Source organism: Cyclopterus lumpus, chromosome 21 (assembly GCF_009769545.1).
Source record: "Cyclopterus lumpus isolate fCycLum1 chromosome 21, fCycLum1.pri, whole genome shotgun sequence".
NCBI lineage: Eukaryota > Metazoa > Chordata > Actinopteri > Perciformes > Cyclopteridae > Cyclopterus > Cyclopterus lumpus.
Window position 1 is genome coordinate 23,440,459 of NC_046986.1, and position 25,197 is coordinate 23,465,655.

At 42.8% G+C, this 25,197-nt stretch overlaps 1 protein-coding gene across 10 annotated transcripts in view; it reads left to right on the forward strand.

The window, feature by feature from the left end:
* The window catches only part of clasp1a (cytoplasmic linker associated protein 1a), a 70,740-nt gene that overhangs the window by 36,258 nt on the left and 9,285 nt on the right, over positions 1-25,197 (forward strand). For 4 of the 10 annotated variants that reach the window (XR_004611763.1, XM_034560965.1, XM_034560973.1 and 1 more), the window contains exons 16-36: positions 494-571; positions 1,778-1,945; positions 2,316-2,362; positions 2,797-2,961; positions 5,562-5,669; positions 6,068-6,094; positions 6,722-6,886; positions 9,459-9,617; positions 11,570-11,673; positions 11,935-11,958; positions 12,990-13,234; positions 13,557-13,620; positions 13,772-13,774; positions 13,886-14,049; positions 14,241-14,319; positions 14,431-14,574; positions 15,273-15,368; positions 17,310-17,459; positions 17,582-17,688; positions 22,040-22,187; positions 24,798-25,044. Coding sequence is in view for 9 of the 10 variants with exons in the window: in XM_034560965.1 (XP_034416856.1) it covers positions 494-571; positions 1,778-1,945; positions 2,316-2,362; positions 2,797-2,961; positions 5,562-5,669; positions 6,068-6,094; positions 6,722-6,886; positions 9,459-9,617; positions 11,570-11,673; positions 11,935-11,958; positions 12,990-13,234; positions 13,557-13,620; positions 13,772-13,774; positions 13,886-14,049; positions 14,241-14,319; positions 14,431-14,574; positions 15,273-15,368; positions 17,310-17,459; positions 17,582-17,688; positions 22,040-22,187; positions 24,798-25,044 (2,492 nt within the window). In the remaining variant the exon portion in view is untranslated. The remainder of the gene's footprint in view (positions 1-493; positions 572-1,777; positions 1,946-2,315; positions 2,363-2,796; positions 2,962-5,561; positions 5,670-6,067; positions 6,095-6,721; positions 6,887-9,458; positions 9,618-11,569; positions 11,674-11,934; positions 11,959-12,989; positions 13,235-13,556; positions 13,621-13,771; positions 13,775-13,885; positions 14,050-14,240; positions 14,320-14,430; positions 14,575-15,272; positions 15,369-17,309; positions 17,460-17,581; positions 17,689-22,039; positions 22,188-24,797; positions 25,045-25,197) is intronic. The other 6 variants (XM_034560969.1, XM_034560970.1, XM_034560967.1 and 3 more) reach the window with 6 other exon arrangements.

The following is a 25,197-nucleotide window of genomic DNA, read 5'->3' on the forward strand; positions in this document are numbered from 1 at the left end:
GTTTCCTCTGAAAACATCAAAGCGTGTGTGTGTGTGTGTGTGTGTGTGTGTGCGTGTGCGTGTGCGTGTGTGTGTGTGTGGATTAAAGTAAATGCTTTCTCTTCTAACATGGTGGCATTTGAGACGGCTAGCATTTGAGTTGGCCAAGTATCGGTTGGATGCTTCACTGATGAGGCCTATTAAATGGATGAGTCCTGAGAGAGCCGTCATTATCAAGACCCACAGCAATAAGGCGGCTTTCCATCACTATAACCATGACAACCGTGGCAGAGACTTTAAAAAGCGTGTGAAAAACCCTGTGGGTGGCCCACACTGCCTGTGGAGCAGAGTGGAAGAGACAGCACAGAGATACACTCCAGGGCTGTTATTACTTTATCATTTGTGGTTTAAGCTTGTACGAGTTGTCAGACTTCCTGGTTTCATCTTAACGTGGTCCTGGGTCTCTTGGGTTCACTGCCTGTGTCCTCATCACCATGTTTCCTTACTACCCCAGACATGTGGCTGTTCTGACTGAGACCATCAAGAAAGGCATACACGATGCCGACTCTGAGGCCAGATCCATTGCAAGAAAGTAAGTGCCAAATATCCTTGTCAGTTTCTATCATATTTAGTCAACCTCATCTTGTTTTGTAGTCACGTTCCATTTGACTAAAAGTCTGGGCACTTTATTCTCCTCCTTAGTCAAAGAACCTGTTGTTGTCATTGTTAACTTTAGGAAGTCATTCTGTTCATTTTGTGCTGCCATGTGGTCCAGACATATGTGCCCGGCACAGAAAGCTCAAAGTGCTGCATTGAAGAAAAGAAAAAGTCCTGCTTTTTTTATCAACATAAATCAAGAGTTTCAAACTATTTTATTTTCGTCTTTTTTCCTCAAAGTTTTCATGTTGATATTAAAAAGCTATTGTTGCAATGTGGGTGGTGTGTGGATATTTACAATTTTTGTTAAGAAACGTATTTAGTAGGTGTGCTATAAAATCATTACAGCATAGTATCACAATATTTAGTTTGGCGATATTGTGTCGATACACAAATGCTAAGTATCAATCTTTTATTATATTAGGTATTAAATTGCAATTATGAATGTCGGGGATTAACCGATTTGTCCGTAACTGTGGTTATATAAGTTCTGGTTTCATTACGACAATAACTAAATTATAATGTTATCATGCATGATGTGTTTAGATGTAATCTTGTTAAATCTAGTGTTTGGTGAGAAACTTGTAAAAATACAGTTGTTTGAAGGAGATGTTTTCACAGTAACATTAATAGATATTAGTGAGTGAATTATGACTTGTTTAACTAACACTAACTCGAAGCAGCACCTAATAATACAGCATTCAAATTTTATCAATTAAAAAAAACAATCTTTTATTTCTACATCATTTGAATTGTGTGTTTTTATGCAAATCATCACAATATATGACTTAAAAATCCATGTTTGAGTTCATTGGCCTATTCAAAATGGACTGAAGTGAGAGGAGCTGAGTGAACACTGGATGTTGATAAACTGCATCATTTGCTAATTAAAATATGTAATAAATTGCCACATATTGCATTGTTTTAATATCTTATCGCATCTTAGTTATCATAATAATATCGTATAGTGACTAAGGTATCGTGATAATATCGTATCGTGACTTAGTTATGATAATATCGTATCGTGACTTAGTTATGATAATATCGTATCGTGATTCCACCACTTATTCTTATTCCTATGGTGAACTTTATGTTTCAGTATATTCCTATACCTTGTGCTTTTCCTCGCCCTCACCTCTAGGTGCTATTGGGGATTCCATGGTCACTACAGCAGGGAGGCCGAGCATCTGTTCCAGGCGCTGGAGTCCACTTATCAGAAGGCCCTCCAGTCTCACCTGAAGGGCTCCGACAGCATCGTGTCTCTACCCCAGTCGGACCGCTCGTCCTCGTCCTCCCAGGAGAGTCTCAAGTAAGCCATTGCCATTGTTTATCCAGTGTATAGGTTCCCTATGCAGCGTGCTGACCAAGGACCTCAAACTTAATCCATCAGGGTGTGTGTGTGTGTGTGTGTGTGTGTGTGTGTGTGTGTATGTTTGGGCAGGCGGGCGTGTTTACCCCATCTTGTGGGGACATATTTCTGATTACACAGTCACATTATTGGGACTATTGCCCATCTATAGGGTGAATACTTAGTTTAAGGGTGTGTATTTCCAATACAATTCACATAATTGATTGTAATTAATTGTTCTTATTCTACCATAACTGTTTAGTGTTGACAAATGCTCATTGTGTTGGAAGATGATGTACATAAAGTCTAAAAAGTGCCTTGTGTTTTTCAGCCGTCCGTTGTCTGTGAAGAGTGTCATTGGAGGGAGTATAACGAGGAGTAAGTATAGTATTAACTATCCATTCCTCAGTGTGGGTCCAAACTGCCCCAGCCAGCACTGATATGTAGCTCAGTGGTTAAGATGAGATAAGACAAGACTTTGCTGTGAAACTCTTATGTCAGCAATAAAAGAAACGCTCTAAAGGGCTGGGAACAGAAGTACTTAGAATAATAATGACAAAATAAGAAATCTTATCATTCATAAGATATACACCCAACATCCGTTCTAATAATTAGACGATATACATGAGTTGTGCGTGTACACGTGCGTTTGTACGTAGCCATGCAGATGTGAAGCTTTACAGCTTTAATGTTGACACGGTTTGACTGAAAGCTCTGTCCTGCTCTTTGGTGGAGAGGAAAGATGAAGAAGTCGATGTAAGTGATGCACGGGGCACCCGTGACTGTACACTCGTCATTTCTGTGCCGTCCAGGTAAGCTGGTGAGCACCAGGGTGTCGACCACATCTCTCCAGCGTTCCCGCAGTGACATCGATGTAAACGCCGCCTCCAGCGCCAAGTCCCGTCTGACCACCGTTCCTGTCTCCTCGCCGTTCAGCTCTGCGGCTGCCCTCCCCCCAGGGTCCTACGCCTCACTAGGTAACCAGTCATCTCCTGCTAATCTTTTGAAGAAAGAACTCTTAGTGTCGTTCAGCAGAAACTGCACATGCTGAATTGTAAATAAATAGCGTGTTCAGAGAATCCATGCAAGTAGTTTGAGGACAAGGCTTTCTTGGTCCAAGACGTCCGTGCAACTGGAAGCAAAAAGGATGAAATCAGCTACGGTTTTGCTAACTTTTTGACAGCCAGCAAAGGACAGAATTCCTGAAAATAAACATTGCCGTGTTGCATCTGTATAGATTTACTCTGGAATGAGCCACTTTCTACAGTCATTTAGCAGAGCTTAGTTGAAGTCCTTCTTTAGAGGCCCAGTCAAGCAGGTATTGTCAAAGTCTCCCATCATCATGAAGTATTAAAGCATTTTCTCCTGTAGTCACTGGCTTGTATGGACCTGACTGGGGTTATTAATGACTACTGAGGTTGTCATTAGACTGTTCTGTCAGCAGGAACTGTTTAAATCCTTCGTTGACACTTTTGACTAATCGATGTAATGAGGCTGAGTGGTGTGATGGAAACCCCAGATGCATTTAATGGAAGTTTTTTCACAACATTTTAAGCTAATGGGAAATGTTTAAGCCCCCATTCCCCACCAATACATATGAAACACTGTAATCCTTTTGGCCATCTTTTCCTCCCTCCCTAGTTCTTCTTCAATGAGTCCCCATAGCCTGATAATGGCCGTTACTGATGATGATGATGATGATGATGATGATGAGGCCCCTTGCTCACCCACTCACTCCTGTTCCTGCTTTATTTGCTACTAATATCTTCCTCTATACCTCTTCCTCCACTCGCTGCTGCACCGCCTTTCTTAAATGCCCAAAAGATGGCACTCCCGGTAAAAGTGATGGTAAGACTTGTGTCTCTTGGTGTGCGAGCGAGCGTGTGTGTGTGCGTGCGTGTGTGTGTGCGTGCGTGCGTGCGTGTGTGCGTGCGTGCGTGTGCAGCTTGCACAGAACACAAGGAAGTGAAGTCGTCTGAGTGTCTTTTTGTCAGCTGTCACGGGCTACACGTTCACATCATCTGTGCCCTCTTCTCCTCTCTTTTCCCCCCCAGTGGTCGCCAGTTATGTGGAACTGCATGGACTGTCTGCATGGATTTCCTCTTCCTACTGTAACCCTAACAACTGTGTCCATCAACTCTGTTAATTACACTGCCATCAAGTCCAATGTCACTGGTTCATACTGTCGGGTCGAAGTTTCTGTCTTCACAGAAATTGATGTGCCACTGTCCGGACGGTGCACCGTTTCATGAACTATGAACTCCGACTACAAATGGTGGCCACATTTAACATCCTACTCAAGCTTTTAACGGTGCCTTGTTCTGTGGAGTATCCATAGGATTACAAAGTGCGGTCCAGGGGTTGGACTGTTCTGCTGTGTGCACGATGTGGCTGGAGATTTAGAACCATAACACTTTTTAATTTAATAGAATGTAAGGTTTTGTACTACAGATCTTTTCCTTTTTTTTTGTCAGTTACCCACAAATGAACGGTTCGGTAGCCCCGAGAGTCAAATGACAAAAGAATGATGGTGAATCCATGTTCTTAGTCAGATGTAAATAGTTTTCTCTCCTGTGTTTGGGTTTTTATGTCAGATACGTTTTAAAAGATTACCCCTTTTTAAAACGTATCCGACATAAAAACCCGTCCCTGTGTTGTCAACTCTTTCCCTATGAAAGTAGAAGTCCACTAAATCTAAGGATTACGTCGACGACACTGACACTGAGGGCTTCTTCTAAAACTACACTTCGAGTGAGAAGACATGTATTATAAAGTTATTTTCTGGTGGGAACTCTGTTAAATGGAAATAAAATGTCTCTCACTAGAAATTGCCTTTATTTTGGTTTAAAACGTCTGTTGACACTTTACAATCTAAAGAATGCAGAGGCTAGAATTTAAAGATATTTCAGTTTTTCTAACTCTTTGGGTTTTATTATTAAGTTGCTTCTTAAATATTACAAACGACTGCATTATTAATTATTAATTATAGCATGACCATAGCATGCTACATTTGGCCGTTACAACCTCTAGTCTCTCACTTTGGGGGAAGGGTTTCTGTCAATTTGATGTTGCTATCTTATCTTGCAGCTAGCAGCACCCTTTGGTTTTATTGGCTTTTCAAGCTAAACGTCCAATACAAACTGTTTGTTTTACTCGTAGTAAGAAGTCCTCGTGTCAGAGTATTCCCCATGTTTGCAGGTTTTTCAAGCATGGCTGCAAAAGATATTCAGTGTTTGTCCGTCCTTCTCACGACCTGGGTTATGAAAGTTTGCCGATATTTCCTCAGGTTCATTTTAGGACATTAAGACACACTCCAAACTTTAAAAGTCACTCAAGTTGTGTTTTTGTGTGGCTCACGTCTTAGCTAGCACCGAGAATTATTTGCAAACTAATAGACCCAGGATTGTTTCCCTCCAGTGTGATTTCAGGGGGCCTCCATCCCCTCACCCAGGTCTCCTTCATTCTGTCTCCCCAGACTTTGTCTTCTCCAGCGTCTCTGTCCAGGGTCGAGGTCAAACACAGTTAAGTAATTAAACTCCCACTTCTTCTCTTCTTGCTCCCTCTCCTTGTCGTCCAGGTCGCGTTCGTACCAGGAGACAGAGCTCGGGCAGCGTGGGCGGAGCCAATACCTCAGTGGTGGACAGCAGGGGGCGCAGCCGAGCCAAAGTAGTCTCTCAGTCCCAGCGTAAGTACATGCACCCGCACCTAGCCGCCACTCTCATGTGCCGGTATGATCTTTGTCTGCATCGGCCTTGAGATCATACCAGAAGTTCTGCTGTTTCTCCTGTGTGTGTGTGTGTGTGTGTGTGTGTGTGTGTGTGTGTGTGTGATGTTTCTCATGTGCTACAGCAGCCTGATAAACACTCCCAGTCACTCACCAAACCTTGTGTATTTGTGAGCCTACATGCATGCACAGTTGTATGTTGGTATCTATACATTCTTGAGATCCGTCTGGAATCGGTACACAGCCGACAAGTTCCCAGCCGTTCAGAGTGCATGCTGGGTAAATGCAATAAACATAACCCCTTCTGTCTCATTTTGACCGTTCTCCACCCTGTCCTGCCTATTGCTTCCATCACCCAGGATCCAGATCAGCCAATCCCATCAATGGTAAGGCCTCAGCTTCATCCAATCACAAGCCCAGACGCCTCATCACTCCTTAGCACGCGTCCTCATTCTTTTGGCCTTTTACCTTTTTGTTTCATCACATACAGTAGCAGCATGCTCCGCTCGGCACCTTCACATATTTTTCTGATTACTTTCCCACAGTTTGTTTGGAATCAGAAATGTGTGTCCTCTCGTCTTTGTGGCCTTTGTTTTCACCGTTAACGTGTTGATTGTTCTGCTTGATGACTCAGTAAATGTTTCCACACAGCACCGTTGGTTAGAACATTGGTCCAGCCCCCCCACCCACCCCCACCACTTCCTGTAGGTGTCTGTAATAAGTTCTTGTGAAGTTCTGTTTGACTCCAACTTCTGTGTTGTCGTGAAAATAGTATTCTTCACCTTCAAACACTGTAACTACATCCATGAAATCCACGAGAGGTTTACAGTCCACGCTGAGATGAATAAATGTAGAAGGCATTATATAATGTTGTGTTGCTGCACTGTTCCCACAGCATTGGCTCTATTGACACATGCCTTGTGTTGAGAGATTGGACCAGGCATGTTACTAGAGGTTGGACTACTCCAAATACAGTCTGTTTTTGTGTTTGTTTGTCTCCTCTCTCCCGGCAGCCGGCAGCCGCTCCAGCTCCCCAGGCAAGCTGCTCGGCCACGGCAGCTACGGCCGGATCCCTCGAACCACGGTGTCGGCCTCCACCACGCCGGCTGACAAGCGCACCAGGATCCCCCGCAGCCAAGGCTGCAGTCGCGAGACCAGCCCCAGCCGAATGGGTCTCGGTAAGGCCAGAAATACTCACACAAGCACTACTGTCTATGTGGTGCAAGACTGGGAGAGTGAATTACTGGGACTTGCTTTATCTGCGTCAAAAACTGCCATACAATTATATATTATTATTATTATTATTTTCATCATAAGGACCAAATATTCATTAATTTTCTTTTAATTTGGACCCTTTCAATGGTTTGTTTACACAATGCCACAATTTGTTCTGTTTAGAATACTGAATGCTTTGGGGATTTTTCTTTTAGTCTGGAATATGTCAATGATTAGCAACAATTTGATATTAATTTATAGTTTTCGTGCAGGAAACCCTTACAAAAAAAGCTATTTGAAAGTGGATCAAGCTGGGGGGAATAGTAAACACTACAGTTGTGAAGCCAGGACTGCATATTAAACCTTATGTAACTGGTTTCAATGGGAGCACTGTGTGTCGGAATTTTGGCTACACCGTTTATTATAACTACACCAAAAATGTTGTCATCCGTGTTAATGCCTTACCCATTAACACAGCCAAAATGATTTAAAAGTACAAAACTCCTACAATGTCCCACATTAGATGATGTGACGCGGCACTGCGAGTGTGTGTTGAAGGAAAAACCAACAAATGATACGTATCACAGTGTTCTTTTAATTCTTTTCTCTTGTTTCTTGTGACAAGACTGCCACGAGTTGAACCCTCAGCGTTCACATGCTCCTCCTCACTGAACCACACAGCCGGTGAAAGACGTGAAACTCGGAGCATCCATCCTTATCTTCCTGATTCTTTGAAACGCTGCAGCACTCAGACAAGGAGCGCTGCACATGTTGTCCAAAACAAAGACAAAGACACCAGTGTCTGTTCAGCTACTTCTTTTTTCATCGTGGTATAAACGTACACGCATAGTTTCAGCCTTCAGCCGTCCTCACAGATCTGTTCTGGTGTATGATTGGTTGAGAGAGTGCGGTGGTTACTGGGGGAAACTACAAACACAGTGTATTACTATCAAGTAGAACATGTCTTGTTACTGTTTGGTAGTCCTCTTCATGAGGGGTAATTATGGTCAGGCACCCTTCTTTCCTATTTGTCACGGCTGACGACTTCTTTTAAGGGAACATCCGCCTCCTTTTTTGTGGGAGTCCAGTCAGTGTTGATGGTAAATGTAGTCGATTGAAGCAATACATTCCTCAGCGCTGCTTTGTTGAGCCGACCTGCATCCAGCGCCATCGTTTGTTGTTGGAGTAGCGGACTGCGGACTGGTTGAGTCTGCGGCTGCATTAGCCGTGCAAGAAGATATGGCCGGTGGAGATCCTCTGGGCGTCAGAAGCTTGTGCGCAATGCATCATGGTACATGTAGGCACTGCTGGCGCGGCTCCGGGAGAAGCAGAAGTCAGCTTTCTGGGTTAATATAGCAGCACTGAGGAATTTATTGCCTGGCTCCGCTACATCTTCTACCATCGACGCTGATTGGACAGCCGCACATGGGGGTGACTTGTCCCTCGAATGGACTGGCTCCTCTTTGAGTCTTTTGGAAAAGTTGTTTCCATAAGAGGAAATATTGAATGTTTCTGATTGATTACGGATCCTTCTTTTTCGCTTTGTTTTCAATAAGAGGAGGAAGGACACTGTTCCTCTGTTACTTCTAATATTATCACCATTTGAAGTGTCTTAATATCTCACTGTTTAGTCTAACCTTTACTAGCAGTATGCTGTTTGACCAACTCACTCACCCAGCATCCTGCCACTGCTTGTCTCTCTGTTCTACTTTCAATTCTTCTTCACCTCCTTCCTATCTCTCTAGTCCATTTGTGTTTCTTTATATTTTGTGTCAGTAGCGTGAGGGCCCCCTGCATGACGATGTCCGCTCATTTAATTTGTTCAGAGAAACATTATCTAAATGTGATGGTCATCAAATTTACCTCGCACATTCTTGCAGCCAAAACATATTTCATTTTGGACAATTCCTGATCTGGGCTGTTGCACTGTCCCTCAGTCCAAAATGTCAAATTGATACAAACAATCACCTATTAAACAAATTGCCATCACATTTGCCCTGCACTTTCATGTGTTCAAGGCAAAAAAAGCCTGTTGATGTTAATGCCCATATCATTTAATTTAATTGTTTATTTTACAGGGACAATGCACAACAATCAACAGTACAATTGTAAGTGAGCCAGAGTTAAAGGCTCATTTTCATCTGCTGTTCCTGGCCAGATTTTTTGAAGGCAGTCAGAAATTACAACATTTCTAATAACATAATGCAACTAAGATTCATCGATAGACAGACAGCAACGTATGGACAAAAACAATTCACATATAAGCAAAAGAAAAGTGTACCTACAGTATGAGCACATATATATCACTGAGGCACATACCATACAGGTGGCAAAAGTACGTCACAATTGAACTTTCTTTATAGGTAGACCCCAATTACATTTTTTAAACATCCAATATTTGTTGCCAAGGCCATTTAAGTTCTAAGATTAGACACCAGTTTGTTGTTTCATCCATCTCTTCTGTTCCTGACTCTCTGCCCCTCATTGCATCATGAATGCACACTAACAGTCCCACCTAACTTGTTGTCCTGACAGCCAGCCTGTGTGGTAAAGCTCTTCTTCCTGCTGCTCTTCCCTACCGCACGCTAGCCCGGAGCCGCATTCCCCGTCCCAGCATGAGTCAGGGTTGCAGTCGCGACACCAGTCGCGAGAGCAGCCGTGACACCAGCCCCGCTCGGGGCTTCACTCCTTTGGGTGAGTACCGCTGAACTAACAGCTGTTGGGACCACCTCCCCCAGTGAGTGTCCCAACCGGACGCTAACACAAGCCTCCCTTCTGTTGTTGGTGTTCTTCGTCGTGTCATTCTACCTCTGCCTGTCTTTCTCTGTGCTTGCACTGGTAGTGTCTCTCTGGGTTGAGGGACGATTGCTGTTCTGTGTCAAGTGGCTCTTCTGAATCCTGTTTTTTCTTATTGGACTGTACCTTCTTTATTTCGGGCTGTTTTAAGTTGGATTCTTGTGTGCGAAACTGTATACAAATGCTGTATACAGCCATTGATGGCTGGGGAAGACATAGAGGAAAAAGTAGACGCAACAAAAACAACAAGCAATACTTGTAGTCAGTATTCACAGCTGATGCAACCGATGTCCAGTGCAGCAGCTGCTACTGTAGTGATATGCAGCCATTGCTGTATCATCGAGGGACCTATAAAGCAGGAGTGGAGAAGCATGCCAGGCATGTCAGTGGCTTACAGTCAGTGTTGTTAGCATAGCATAGGGTAACTATTGTTGTTGTTGTTTCTACCAACCATCAGTCTGAGAGATGGAGTTTTGCCACCTCTTTATTTCTGTATTTCTTCTTTGTCGTGAGGCACAAAGTGTGGAATGAAATTTGGTTAGGTCATAAATAATACTACACTGTCCTGTTTATCCAAATGTAATGCATCGAGATGTGAGATTTTTCACACTGCAGAGCTCACTAAAATATCAGCTGATCTTGATTGTAAAATGAGAAATATATTCCTAATTTTTCAAGCAATAATCTAATTCAGTCATTTTCAGTCTACTTAATTTATATATATATATATATATATATATATATATATATATATATAAATAAAGATTATTTTCTTTCCTGTATTTAGGATTTAAAAACAGGTTCCTTTGGGGGCTTCTGTGGAAACCCCACTCATTTCAAGACAAGCCAGAGTCTACTACTACATTCATGCTTCCAATTAAATAAAAGAACACGACAACATCCATCCAGTTGTATCTAATGGTCAGTGAAGTAGTGTTAAAATGTCCCCTGAGAGGTGTGTGTGTGTGACTAACCCCGTGGTCCGGATGTTGCCCACTTCTCCTGTCGCCTGCAGCCTCCCGACGTCACTCCCGTTCAACCAGTGCTCTCTCCACAGCCGACCCCCACAGCCAGTCAGGTGACATGTGCATGTCCGGATGGCCCAACCTCCCAGTCCAACCCCCCACCCTTGCCAAAGTCATTATTTTATAGGAACCAGCATGCTTCTGTGGTTGTTTTACGTGATGTGACAGCAGGTAGCATCCATCGTTCCTTTACTTTATGTTCTCTCCAGAATCTTTTTGTGAGCATTTCATTTATTATTTTAGCAAACAGGAAAGGTAACAATGGACTGGTTGTATGTGTTCAGCATGCAAAGGGAGCCGTTGGTTTCATCTGCTTGTCCCTGAATCACCACACCTTTTTCTTTTAGCTGAGATCTGTGGAATTGTGATCTGCAGCATTTTGTGAGCCGACACAGCCAAGCTTACTTGCTGATTCATGTTATTATTTGAACTTTGTGATTTGTGCCTCTGTTGTTTTCTTTTACCTTATAAGCTGTGGTTTCCCGTCTTTGGTTCATTGTTGGTGCTTTACATCCTCCATCTCCCAGGGAAACGGCATAGCTGCAATGCATGCCTGTTTTTTCCTCTTTTTGTATTTTTACTTTCGGTGGTTGGAGACTTGAGATTATTTCCCTCTGGTGATCTTTTCAGCTCATTAATTTACAGTATATGGCTTCATATGCAAATGTGTCCAAAGGAAACAGTAACTTTCTCTGTGCGGTTACAAAAGTAAGAAAAGCATCAGTTGCTTGTTTCCATTCAGGTAAGTTACAGTGGCCACCTTTACTTTATGACTAGTCTCACTCATCTTCTCCCTTTACCTTTCTTTTCTTTTCCCATTTCTAGATCGATATGGATTAATTCACCAAGCAAGGATCTCGGCGTCAGTCAATGCCATGAGGGTCCTAAACACTGGCACAGAGGTGGAGGCAGCCGTTGCTGATGCTCTGGTAAGCTGCTCTGGACGGTTTTCTTCCTGAAATATATATTTTAATTAGTTTGTTGTTCATGAGTAGGGGTTGTTGGTAAAAACAGCATTAGGCAAGATGTTAATGCAAACATTTTATATAGAACTCTAAAGGTGCTGTATTGTGTGATACTGTCTTTATTGAGAATATTTCAATAATTTACAGGACGATACTTGTTTTTTGTTTCCTCCTTAAACTGTTCCTCTCTCATCTTTCCCTCTTGGTTGTTTGTTACCATTCCAGCTATTAGGAGACTCCAGGAATAAGGTAGTTGGTCATTTTACACACTGTTCGTACATCCATGACACCACGCACTAATCAATTCAGAAAACAATAATGCAGCTTGGCTCATGGCTCGTGACACTCCTCCATCCCAAAACCCTTATTCAGGTTTTAATTGAATTATTTAACCTTGATTGTTTATGTCCAACGCATCCCAGTAGTGTGCAGTATGTTACCCTGCAATCTTTTCTTTACATTGTGGTATTATTGTGTTGAAGGTCAGTATAAGTTAATGCATTTTATTATATCAGGCTTTCAATCTAGAGCCATGTTACGTTCCACCAGACTGAGCCATTTACTCATGGAAAAGAAATCCCACTAGTATTTAGTATACAAAATACATCATTATTTTTCCATTAAATAAAAAAGCAACTGACTATTTGGTAGTTATGATCAGAACTGAAGTTGGTTTAAAGTTTAACAAGGTTAAAGTGGAAAATTAATCTTAATATATATAGTATGTTTAAAGCAGTTTCAGAAGGTGGTATTGGGTAACAAGTGTTTTTTTTTAATCTGTAACGGCACAAAAAATTAAAAAGCATCAAATTACATGTTGTTACATATACCAAAATCCCCCCAGCATTTAGTACAGAGAAAATAATGAGTCCTATGTTTTATGTCCCCCATATAAACAACAGTGGCATTATGAAAGCAAACTAGCATTTAAAGAGTTCAAATTCTGAAAATCAATGAATATTGGTAGTTACATTCTGGGCTGTGAAACTGAAATATATTATTGGTATATCATTTTATGGCAATTCTTTTGTCTTATTTTTATCCTAAAAGGACATCAAACCAATTGTTTTAAATAAGCTACTAAATGACCATACCTGTGTATGTTGCAAATCCTTAAACTGAAAAGTAACACAGAACTGAACAAAACATGAAATGTATCGAAAACTGCATGATGCAACTGCCGACCTTGTATCCAATATCTTTTATGTCATGCCTTTTCTGCAGAGCCTGGTTAACATGTCGTAGTGTGTGGTTCCTTAACGTTCTCCTCTCTCCCACAGAGGAAGCCGTTGAGGCGGAGGTACGAGTCCCCTGGCATGTACTCTGACGACGATGCCAACAGCGACGCGTCCAGTGCCTGCTCCGAGCGCTCCTACAGCTCAAGAAACGGAGGCATCCCCCATTATCTGCGGCAGACGGAGGATGTGGCGGAGGTCCTGAACCACTGCGCCAGCTCCAACTGGTCGGAGAGGAAGGAGGGTTTACTGGGCCTGCAGAATCTCTTCAAGAGCCAAAGAATACTGAGGTGGGATTGGGATCATATATTTGAAGAGTGGCATACGTGCCATCAATGAAACTGCAGAAGAAACACCCTGGCTGGATCACTTAGTGAGAGCACTCATTAGCTTAGCAAAGGGCTCACATGGAACTGCCGGGGCTAAACTTGGTGTTATCATCATCTGAGCTTCGATGTTTAGAAATTGAAAAGTAGTAAATAGTAGCACCTGCCTAAGCTCTGCAGACTGGTGAAATACTGATCTGGCTTCAGCTAAATGATGTCTGTGTATTTACCCTTTCATCGACCTGGCCTACTTTACTGACCTGCTGGTGTCCTTTGTTCCCTGCAGCCGAGTGGAGCTGAAGAGACTTTGTGAGATCTTCACAAGGATGTTTGCAGATCCACATAGCAAGGTAAGGAAGATGTACCAACTGAAGCACAACGACTAATTATGACTGTAGTGTGAAGGCATGGTATCTGAAATATAGCAATACTTGATGTCTACTTGAAACTAATGAAGTGTCTCACGTTGCATGGCCTGTCTTGCTGTGGATCTAACAACAGAGAGTAAGTGTGTATTTGTATCCATGAATCTGTCTGAACACGAGCAGTTTAATTTGACCAACGTCCAATCAAATCAATCAGTGTTGTGTAATATATGTTCGAAACTGTCCGCAGGTGTTCAGCATGTTCCTGGAGACACTTGTGGACTTCATCACAGTACACAGGGAAGACCTGCAGGACTGGCTTTTTGTCCTGCTCACTCAGCTGCTCAAAAAGATGGGGGCAGATCTGCTGGGCTCAGTCCAGGCCAAAGTCCAGAAGGCTCTGGATGTCACAAGGTCTGAAACTCAGGTCACGGGTTGGGGGGGGGGGCAGCATGCAGCATCACAACCATGTTGTTTTTCTATACAAATGATAACTATGGCAGTTTGTGTTGTGATTGGCAGTCCCGCCTGTTCATTCATGTTCCAGCATGGGATACACTGATAGCGGGGGGAAAGTGAAATCCTCATCTCCATCTCTTTCTCAGGGAGTCCTTCCCATTTGACCAACAGTTCAACATTCTGATGAGGTTCATCGTGGATCAGACTCAGACGCCCAATCTGAAGGTAAAAGGAAATTGGAAAGAATGTGATCCTGGGGCTTTTTTATTTGATTGGTTAGTGTGATTGATGCAGCTGTGTGTAGGACGTGCGACTGAATGATTGTCGTCTCTCTAGGTTAAGGTGGCCATCCTGAAGTACATTGAGTCCCTGGCTCGGCAGATGGACCCAACAGACTTTGTCAACTCCAGCGAGACGCGCCTGGCCGTATCTCGCATCATCACCTGGACCACTGAACCCAAAAGTTCTGATGTCAGGAAGGTAGGCTATGATTGGTTTGTCCTGTCATGCAGCACTGACGATGGAAATCGCTTTGCTCAGAAAATAACCTTTTTTCCATTTTCTGTGATCTAAATGGTTTTATCTCCTGCGTTTATGACTTAAGAGCAGGTGTGGCAAAATGTTGGACCAGGATCCTTTTTGAGTTACTTTTTTTCATTTGGGGAAAAAGTTTTGCTAGGTGAGAATTTCATTTCATTTTTGTTTAGTTTTTTTGTCTGAATCATTTCTGTTTGTTGTTATAATACTCATTTGGTCCACAAGAGGCTGCACTACTTATTGCATTCATGCTTTCTACCTGGTGAGTTTCTCCATGCACTTTAGACACAAGGTACTTTGTTACTTGTTGTTATTGGGTGTTTGCAAGTTATGTAAATCAAAACTCACCTGGAAGAAAACATTTTGTACTTTTACTTAAATAACCACAATTTGTATTATAACAGATTTTTTTTTTTTTTAAGATTAGTATCAAAACTTGTAAAAAAAAGGGGCGAAAACACTTTGGATCATATCTAGAATATGGATCCCCAAGATTGTTCTTTTCTCGCCTGCCGTTGCTGCATTAGCTTCGTGCTAGGCGAGGTAGTCATGAAAGATTAGTTTGGCGTTGCATCCGTATGTGATGGTGGAGGACCTGTGTCATGCTGTAATGCCCGTTCTGCCTTGCCACTGTGCCCCAGACCCTTCATAACTGGGTGAGCGAGGAGCTAGCTGGCAAGTCCAGCACTGCGGCCTCACTGTCCGCTGAGGGCAACCAGGAAGAAAGGTGTAAGCAGGTAGAGCCCTCCAACAGCCAATCACAACACCACACGATAAGCACGCAATGCCCCGCCTGCCCGGTGCCTAACCAACACCTCTGAGACCGTGAAGACTGGAGTGTGGCATCTGTCACTCACCCTTACCATTTACGCTCCTGCTGTAACAACCTCAAAACCACTTTGTGCCTTGCAGATTGATCACTCACCAAGTAGATTAAGCTTGTTGTGCAACCACAAAAGACCTTGAGATCATAACCTTGGTATTTTTTCAAAGTGAAAGGAAATGCTTGTTGCTTTGTCTGAATTGATGTTTAAGCTAACTGTATTGCTCAACATTGATAGGAATGCTGTTTTGTTACTACTGTGTGCCTAACACATCTTGTTTGTCTGACTTACCTTAACAAACTCTCATCCACCTTGCATTCCTGCATGTTAACATTATATTACAAAGATGTATTGAAACAAGTTCAGCTCAGGCTTATTATAATGTCATATGCTATCTGCATGTATAGTGCCACAAAACACTTTTCAAAAGTTACGATTACATCAAATGATGTTGTGCTCATTTTCTTTTTGTCCAAAGCAACACATGAGATAAATTCAAACTTAAAAATATGAAGTGCATTCCTACGACGGCTGGTATAACAAAACAAAAAAAGGACCAAACTGATTATTTCTGTTTGACAAGAAAAAACATATGTTAGGATTAAAGTGGCACGTTTCTTTAAATCTTGGTGCTTTTTCTCTCCAATATTACTTCTCAGCTCTGTTATTATAATTTGTTAACCAACACAGCCCTAATATGCCGTCGTACATTCCTCTCAAACAAACAACTGAACATTTAGTTCATTACTATTGTACAAGTGCTGAGGGTTTGGCCTTGGCATAAATGCAGAGAACCACGGACATGTATGAAATATAGACAGTGTACAGGGTCACAGGGTTAATCATACTTGAGTTTGCTAGTCTGATGTTAAAAGCAGATTGTTAGTCAATCAATGTTTTAACCCATTGTTTTTGGAGTGATGGGAACCCTGTTGGCAATGCCAAGATATAAAAGACGTGCCATCAACCGGTAAATCTAGTGTAAGAAAAACAAAACAAGCTCAAACAGCTCCGGGTTCAGCCATGGTCACAAACATGTGAGTGTTATCCCTCAAATGTTTTAAAAGAGTTGAACATTTTGGATGTTTCGGTCTTTAAACACCAGAACGTCTTCTGATGAACTGAAGCACCTTTTGTAGCGTTAAAGTTCTCCAGCAACCACATTCAACCAGTATTTTCTACAGCCCCTTTCCAATTTGATCACTTGCATATTGCCACATTGATATATTAACATTATCTTTGAATAGTTGCATACTTCATTAGCTTTTTCACTGAATGCAGCTTTGAACTCTCACCTTTTGACCCTCTCTTTTCCACAGGTTAATGCATATGTGAGGCTGAAAAGTTGGTTTCCATGGTTTCATAATTGTTTTGTACCTTTTTATTAACGTTAGCCTTTGCATCGGATTCGTCTTTACGGATGCTAAACATGTGGAAAACAGTCAAATATTCCATCATTTCATAATTCAGTCACAAGCTCGACTGTTGATTTTATAAAAATAATAAAATAATGTCACTCCTGCTGCATTGAATCACCCTGAAGAAATTGCCGTTAGAAACAAATGGTCAAGCTACTTGTGAAACCAAAGAAACCATCTGAGCCCCCGAAGCTGTGTGTTCTCCACCCTCACCCGTTGTGTTCTCCACCCTCACCCGTTGTGTGCTCCACCCTCACCCGTTGTGTGCTCCACCCTCACCCGTTGTGTGCTCCACCCTCACCCGTTGTGTTCTCCACCCTCACCCGTTGTGTGCTACACCCTCACCCGTTGTGTTCTCCACCCTCACCCGTTGTGTGCTCCACCCTCACCCGTTGTGTTCTCCACCCTCACCCGTTGTGTTCTCCACTGCCTCCAGGCGGCCCAGGTGGTGCTGATCTCTTTGTTTGAGCTCAACACCCCAGAGTTCACTATGCTGCTGGGAGCTCTCCCCAAAACCTTCCAGGACGGAGCCACCAAACTGCTGCACAACCACCTGAAGAACTCCAGCAACACAAGCAGCGGTGTGGTGAGTCAGACGAGCTGCTGTAATATGTGATGCCGTTCCACAGAGAAGTGAAAACTTGTGTACCAATATGCCCATACGGGTTTGCCACATTCAGATTTCGTCATGCTTTCCTTGTCTTCCAGGGGTCTCCTAGCAACACCATTGGCCGGACGCCGACACGCCACACCCCCAGCAGAACCAGCCCCCTCACCTCTCCGACAAACTGTTCCCATGGAGGACTGTCTCCAAGGTAGCCAATCGCCCATCTGTTATTAACTATTATCTACAACCCCCCCCCATCCTAATCATAGACTTTATGTAAAGATGGATGACACCTCTCCACTTCCTCTCACTGTACAAAAGTCTAGCCAAAATATTCTGAATATTGGTGTTGCCATCTTGCGCTGATGACGTCATTTGGATTCTGCGCACTGGTGATCTGGGGATGGAGCAGCCGTATCAAGGTCCAGCCCATAAACTGTCTATACATTTTTTTATAGATGGTCTATGTTTGGTACAGACACGGTAATGGAAAGTTAAAAGTTCCTACTCCACGTACACGTCCCCGAGCCTCCGGCTCAACATGAACTACTTCACTCACCAAGTAGATCCATCTGCCAATCATGATGTCACACACACTTTTTATAGCATCAAATAACTGATCACAACCAAATGTGTCAGAAAAATGTCCATGTGAGCGTTCTTCAACAGGCTTAGAACTACTTAAAATGAGTGAAACCCCATATAAAAATGTATTTGACAACTTTTTAGTTTGGCCCATGTCCCATCCGCGAACTAGAGAGGGCGGGATTTATTATCTGACCAGGGGGGTAATAGAGATGTTTTGGCGTCCCCTTTGGGGGCGCTGTCGTGTCGTCCATCTTTATTTACAGTCTATGGTCCTAAAGCATGGCTTTGGTCTAAACATGCGGATACTGCTGCTGTCCTGATCTGTGATGTATGGTTGAACTAACAGATGGGTTGGTGGGAGCATGATACTGTGTGAGTTACTCAGAGGTTAGAACTTTCCCCTCACTTTTGATTGGGAGACTTTGTTTCATTAATTCACTTCAATTCAGTTTATTTTTGTATACCCCTTAATCACAAATTACAAATTATCATCAGAGGGCTTTACAATCTGTACACATACGACATCCCTGTCCCAGGACTTCACATCGGATCAGGAAGAACTCCAAAAACTGTGAAAACTTTCACAGGGAAAAAGGGAATAAACCTAGCCGTAGGTTCCGCTAGCTCTTCCCTAACAGTCCCCGCGCAGCCGGATGGCTGGGTAACTGTTCGAAGGGATTTTAAGTCTAAACAGAAGTCCACTGAGCAAAACTCATGTGGATATTGATAATGATTGCCTTAGTGCTGCATTTATCTCATTGTTGGACTCGATTGGCTTCTGTCAGAGTACAGAAACCCACTCACTGCTTTGGCCACACCCTCGACCTTGTTCTTGCATATGGCATTGACAGAGCATTTGGAGGTCTTCCCACAGAACCCTCTTCTGTCAGACCATTACCTCATAACCTTTGAGTTTATACTCCCGGAGTGTACACCGTTAGTCAAAAGTTTCTACACCAGATGTCTAACTGACAGTGCTGTAGCTAAATTTAAAGAAGCGATTCCTTCTGTATTTGATTCAATACCACGTCTCAATGTGACGGAGGACTCCTGTGCTAACTTTAGTCCGTCCCAGATTGATCATCTTGAAAGATGAAGAAAAAAGACAGTGAGGCAAAGGAGGTTTGCTCCCTGGTATAACCCTTAGACCCGCAAACTAAAGCAAACTTCACGGAAGCTTGAAATCATATGGCGTTCCACCAATCTGGAAGAATCACGCTTAGTTTGGCGAGATAGTCTTAAAACATATAAAAAGGCTCTCCGTAATGCCAGAGCAGCCTATTACTCATCAGTAATAGAGAAAAATAAGAACAACCCCAGGGTTCTCTTTAGCACTGTAGCCAGGCTGACAGAGAGTCACAGCTCTGTGGAGCCGTGTATTCCTATAGACCTCAGTAGTAATGACTTCATGAACTTCTTCAATGAAAAGATTATTAGAGGCAAGATTGATGATCTCTTACCCTCAACCAGTGCCGATCTGTCATCAAGTGGAGTGGCCTTGGAAACGGCTGTATGCCCTGGTGTATATTTGGATAGCTTTTCTCCCATTAACCTAGACCAATTGTCTTCAACGGTTTCTACTTCTAAACCTTCTACCTGTCTCTTAGACCCCATCCCAACGAGGCTGCTTTTAATTGGCACATCTGCTGGATATTGTGACTTTCTACATCAGAATAGTTTATTTGAGGATTTTCAGTCAGGATTAGAAAACACCACAGCACAGAGACAGCACTGGTGAAAATTACAAATGACCTCCTAATTGCATCAGATAAAGGACTCATCTCTGTACTGGTCTTGTTAGACCTTAGTGCTGATAAAGGACTCATCTCTGTACTGGTATTATTAGACCTTAGTGCTGATAGAGGACTCATCTCTGTACTGGTCTTGTTAGACCTTAGTGCTGCGTTCGACACCATTGATCATGACATCCTACTACAGAGAGTGGATCAGTCGATTGGCATTTCAGGTACCGCACTAAGTTGGTTCAAATCCTATTTATCAGATCGATCTCAATTTGTATTTGTAAACGATGAAGCCTCAATGACCACCAACGTTAATCACGAAGTTCCACAAGGTTCTATGCTTGGACCAATTTCATTTACCTTTATATATGCTTCCTTTGGGCAATATTATCAGGAAACACTGCATAAACTTTCATTGCTATGCAGACGATACTCAATTATATCTATCGATCAAACCAGAGGAGACCAACCAGCTCGCTAAAATTCAAGAATGTCTTAAAGACATAAAAACATGGATGACCTCCAACTTCCTGATGTTAAACTCAGAGTTATTTTACTGGGCCCTGAACATCTCAGAGATCAATTATCTGGTGATGTGGTTTCTGTAGATGGCATTGCCCTGGCATCCAACACCACTGTAAAGAATCTCGGCGTTATCTTTGATCAGGACTTGTCCTTTAACTCCCACGTTAAGCAAATCTCAAGGACTGCATTTTTTCCAGACTAGATTATTGCAACTCCTTATTATCAGGCTGCTCTAATAAGTCTCTTAAATCCCTCAAGTTGATCCAGAATGCTGCAGCTCGTGTACTCACAAAAACTAAGAAAAGAGATCACATTACGCCTGTATTAGCTGCTCTGCACTGGCTCCCTGTACAATCAGGGACCTGGCTCTGTCTAATGCCTCCTGCCTGGTGAGCCAGCCTCCTGCCATGGCCCCTGCTGATGCGCCACGCCCCCCCTCCTCTCTACCTCCTTCTGTTTCATGGATTGGAGTTCCATTCATACATTGTCATATTCATGTAATGTGTTTATGTAACTTTGTAAATGCTGTTCATTCTGTACACATGACATCTATTGCTTCTGTCCATCCGGGGAGAGGGATCCTCCTCTGTTGCTCTCCTGAAGGTTTCTTCCCTTTTTTCCCTGTGAAAGGTTATTTTTGGGGAGTTTTTTCTGATCCGATGTGACGTCAAAGGTCAGGGATGTCGTATGTGTACACATTTGTGATATTGGGCTATACAAAATAAACTGAATTGAATTGAAATAGAGCAACAGAGGAGGATCCCTCTCCCCGGATGGACAGAAGCAATAGATTAAATATTACAGAGTTACAGCACATTTAATGAATATGACAGACATTATGAATAATGATTGGTAGGCATGGACCACGATCCAGATAACCACGATCCATGTTAACAGAAGGAGGTAGAGTAGAGGGGCATCAGCAGTGTGAAGCTAACTTTGTGGGATTCTGCTACTTTCCGTTTCTCTCCTTTTTAAATTAAATTTCATTTAACCTCAACGCTCAGACTAGTTTCTTTTTGTCTCTTCTCTTTCTGCACACTTGTTTTTTCTCTTTCTCCTCCCTTGTCTCGTCTTGTGGTCTCCATCCATTCTTGATTTCCGTCTGCCTCGCCCCCCTCTCTCTCTTTCCCTCCCTCCTGTCTGTCCATCCTTCCCTCTGGGCTGCGCTGTAGCACCAGTCGGTTATGGGGTTGGGGTGTCGACGGACTCTCAAAGCATCCCCCTGCCCCTCCTCCTCCGCCCCACTCTACCCCTGCTGCCCCCTCCCTCAGGGTCCTCCGCAGAGCATATTCACCCAGGTAATCAGGCGGGCGGAGACACACAGGCGATTATTCCCGCAAGGAAGCCAGACCCTGATCCTTTTCTTTATCCAGATTTCCTTTGTCAAAGAAATAGTCGAGCAAATCTCTTGTTTTCTTGTATGTCAATTTCTTACTGAATGCACATTTTCTAATGAAATGAAAGTATAATTTTTTACTAAGATGTGGTTAATGCTGTGGTGTGCTCACTAATGGACAATAAAACAAAGGTTTATTAATGCCTGACCTTGCCCTTTCTAAAAACGAATCCCTTTCTCAGTCCAAAGCAGCGCTAAAGCACTGTGCATAAAAAGGCTAGCTGTGCAGAAATGCATATCTATGCTAGATATGCATTTCATCTAAATCTCGTGTGTATTCCTTTCTGTGTCCGTGTCTCCGGTAGCATGATGGAGTACGACACCGAGAACATGAACTCGGATGAGATCTACAGCTCGCTGCGCGGCGTCACCGAGGCCATCCAGAGCTTCAGCTACCGGAGCCAGGAGGACCTGAATGAGCCAATCAGACAGGAGGGCAAGAGAGATGATGCTGTAAGTCAGTTTTCACAATAGGCATTCTCCTCAATATTCCTGCCTGAGAAATGACCTTTCTATGCCTCTACCCAACATTACAGGGTTGACGCTGCAAAAGTACAAAAGAGATCATCATACATAAAATGCTTAAACTTAATTAAATATAATTTAAATGTAGAAATTAATATTAGATGCATTCATTTACACAGGCACCCAGGTCAAGACTACATTTTAGAAGTGCAGCAAATGTCCATAGGCTTGCTGCAATCATTTCTGCTGTTCATGTGAGCCTTTTTATTTTGAATTGAATTTTATTTTATTTTATTAAATTCAATTAAATTCAGTCTATTTAGTATAGCTATAAGCTATAGCAGCATATCTAGAGTCCTCTATCAGCACTAAGGTCTAATAAGACCAGTACAGAGATGAGTCCTCTATCAGCACTAAGGTCTAACTAGACCAGTACAGAGATGAGTCCTCTATCAGCACTAAGGTCTAACTAGACCAGTACAGAGATGAGTCCTTTATCAGCACTAAGGTCTAACAAGACCAGTACAGAGATGAGTCCTCTATCAGCACTAAGGTCTAACAAGACCAGTACAGAGATGAGTCCTCTATCAGCACTAAGATCTAACAAGACCAGTACAGAGATGAGTCCTTTATCTGCAATAGGGTCTAACAAGACCAGTACATAGATGAGTCCTTTATCAGCACTAAGGTCTAACAAGACCAGTACAGAGATGAGTCCTCTATCAGCACTAAGGTCTAACAAGACCAGTACAGAGATGAGTCCTCTATCAGCACTAAGGTCTAACTAGACCAGTACAGAGATGAGTCCTCTATCAGCACTAAGGTCTAACTAGACCAGTACAGAGATGAGTCCTTTATCAGCACTAAGGTCTAACAAGACCAGTACAGAGATGAGTCCTCTATCAGCACTAAGGTCTAACAAGACCAGTACAGAGATGAGTCCTTTATCAGCACTAAGGTCTAACAAGACCAGTACAGAGATGAGTCCTCTATCAGCACTAAGGTCTAACAAGACCAGTACAGAGATGAGTCCTTTATCAGCACTAAGATCTAACAAGACCAGTACAGAGATGAGTCCTCTATCAGCACTAAGGTCTAACAAGACCAGTACAGAGATGAGTCCTCTATCAGCACTAGGGTCTAACAAGACCAGTACAGAGATGAGTCCTTTATCTGATGCAATTAGGAGGTCATTTGTAATTTTCACCAGTGCTGTCTCTGGGCTGTGGTGTTTTCTGAATCCTGACTGAAACTCCTCAAATAAACTATTCTGATGTAGAAAGTCACACAACTGATTTGCGACTACTTTCTCAAGGATCTTAGAGAGGAAGGGAAGGTTAGAGATTGGTCTGTAGTTAGCCAACACCTCTGGATTAAGAGTGGGCTTTTTCAGGAGAGGTTTAATTACAGCTACTTTGAAGGAATGTGGTACATGGCCTGTTAGCAAAGACACATTAACAATATCCAACAGAGAGGTGCCAATTAAAGGCAACACGTCTTTAAGCAGCCTCGTTGGGATGGGGTCTAAGAGACAGGTAGAAGGTTTAGAAGTAGAAACCGTTGAGGACAATTGGTCTAGGTTAATGGGAGAAAAGTTATCCAAATATACACCAGGGTATACAGCCGTTTCCAAGGCCACTCCTCTTGATGACAGATCGACAGTGGCTGAGGGCAAGAGATCATCAATCTTTTCATTGAAGAAGTTCATGAAGTCATTACTACTTAATATTGCACTTTCAGTGTCAGTGATGGGGACACATTCCACGGTGAAGTCCAAAAATGTGCTCTAAAGTTTATCTGAGGCTTCTTAAAAGCTGATGAAAATGAAGTTGGCAACTTTTCGTTAACAAAAACTATGACTGAATATGTTCATTGAGGTTATGACTAAGACGAGAGGATGACACCAACATCATTACACACTAACTGACTGCATCAACATGCAATATTGTTGAGGAAAACAAGACAACACTCAAATGTAGCTAAAAGAATGGAAAGTGCCGTACCAAAATCACTCTTCATTTTCATTGATGATTGACATTTTGCATTACTTTTTGCTGTACTCCATCTTCCAGTTCTGTTTCCTGCCATATCAGGACTACATGGCAAACACAAGGAGTACAGCCAGGAGGACTCTCTAAAGTTTAAGTTAACACTAATCTTTAAGATCAAAATAAAATGCAGAGACTGAAACTAGACTAAAAAAGTATGAGGTTAACTTAAATGTGATGAATACTTAGAAGGGCATTTGATACAGGACTAAGATTAAATAAATACATTGCTGACAAAATGAAGACTAGTATCCTCCAAAATGTCTTATTAGTAAAAAATAAATAAAACTCTTTCCGCCCTATCTCTCCACCACAGCTAAATGAGGAATCGGTGTTGATGGAAATTTGTATACAGAAAGTACTGCAGCTTTGAATGAAACCCACTTGATTTGTCAAACTGAGACTGCTGAAACCTCACAATCTTTGCTGCAGTTGTGAGACAAAAATAGGAGTTTGTAATCAGGACAGCAGGAAGCAGGTATGACTGCTGCAGGACGGGTCTCTTCAGATTTCAGGGCTGAACTGGGCTTCATACTCTTCTGTCTCACAGGCTGGAAGAGAGGGTGTAGCGTCCTCTCTTGGCTCTGACGCCCGCCTCGGCCTGGACGCGGTGGAAGGGGGCCGCACCGCCTTGGACAACAAGACCTCCCTACTCAACACGCCGTCGCCTCGCTCCTTCTCTGGGCCGCGGGGCCGGGAGTTCGCTCCCTATGGCTACGGAGAAACCATCTGCTCATACGACAAGACCGCCCTCAAGGAGGCTGTGTTTGACGACGATGTGGAGCAGTTCAGAGACTGTGAGTTCATGTGACCATGAAGCAGAGGTGCTGTTCTTTGTTACACCAGGGGGGGGGGGGGGGGGGGGGTGGGGATTATCACAGCAGACCATACCACATCACGAGTTGCTGTACTCTACACGTACATACTGTACACACACACTGTACACACAC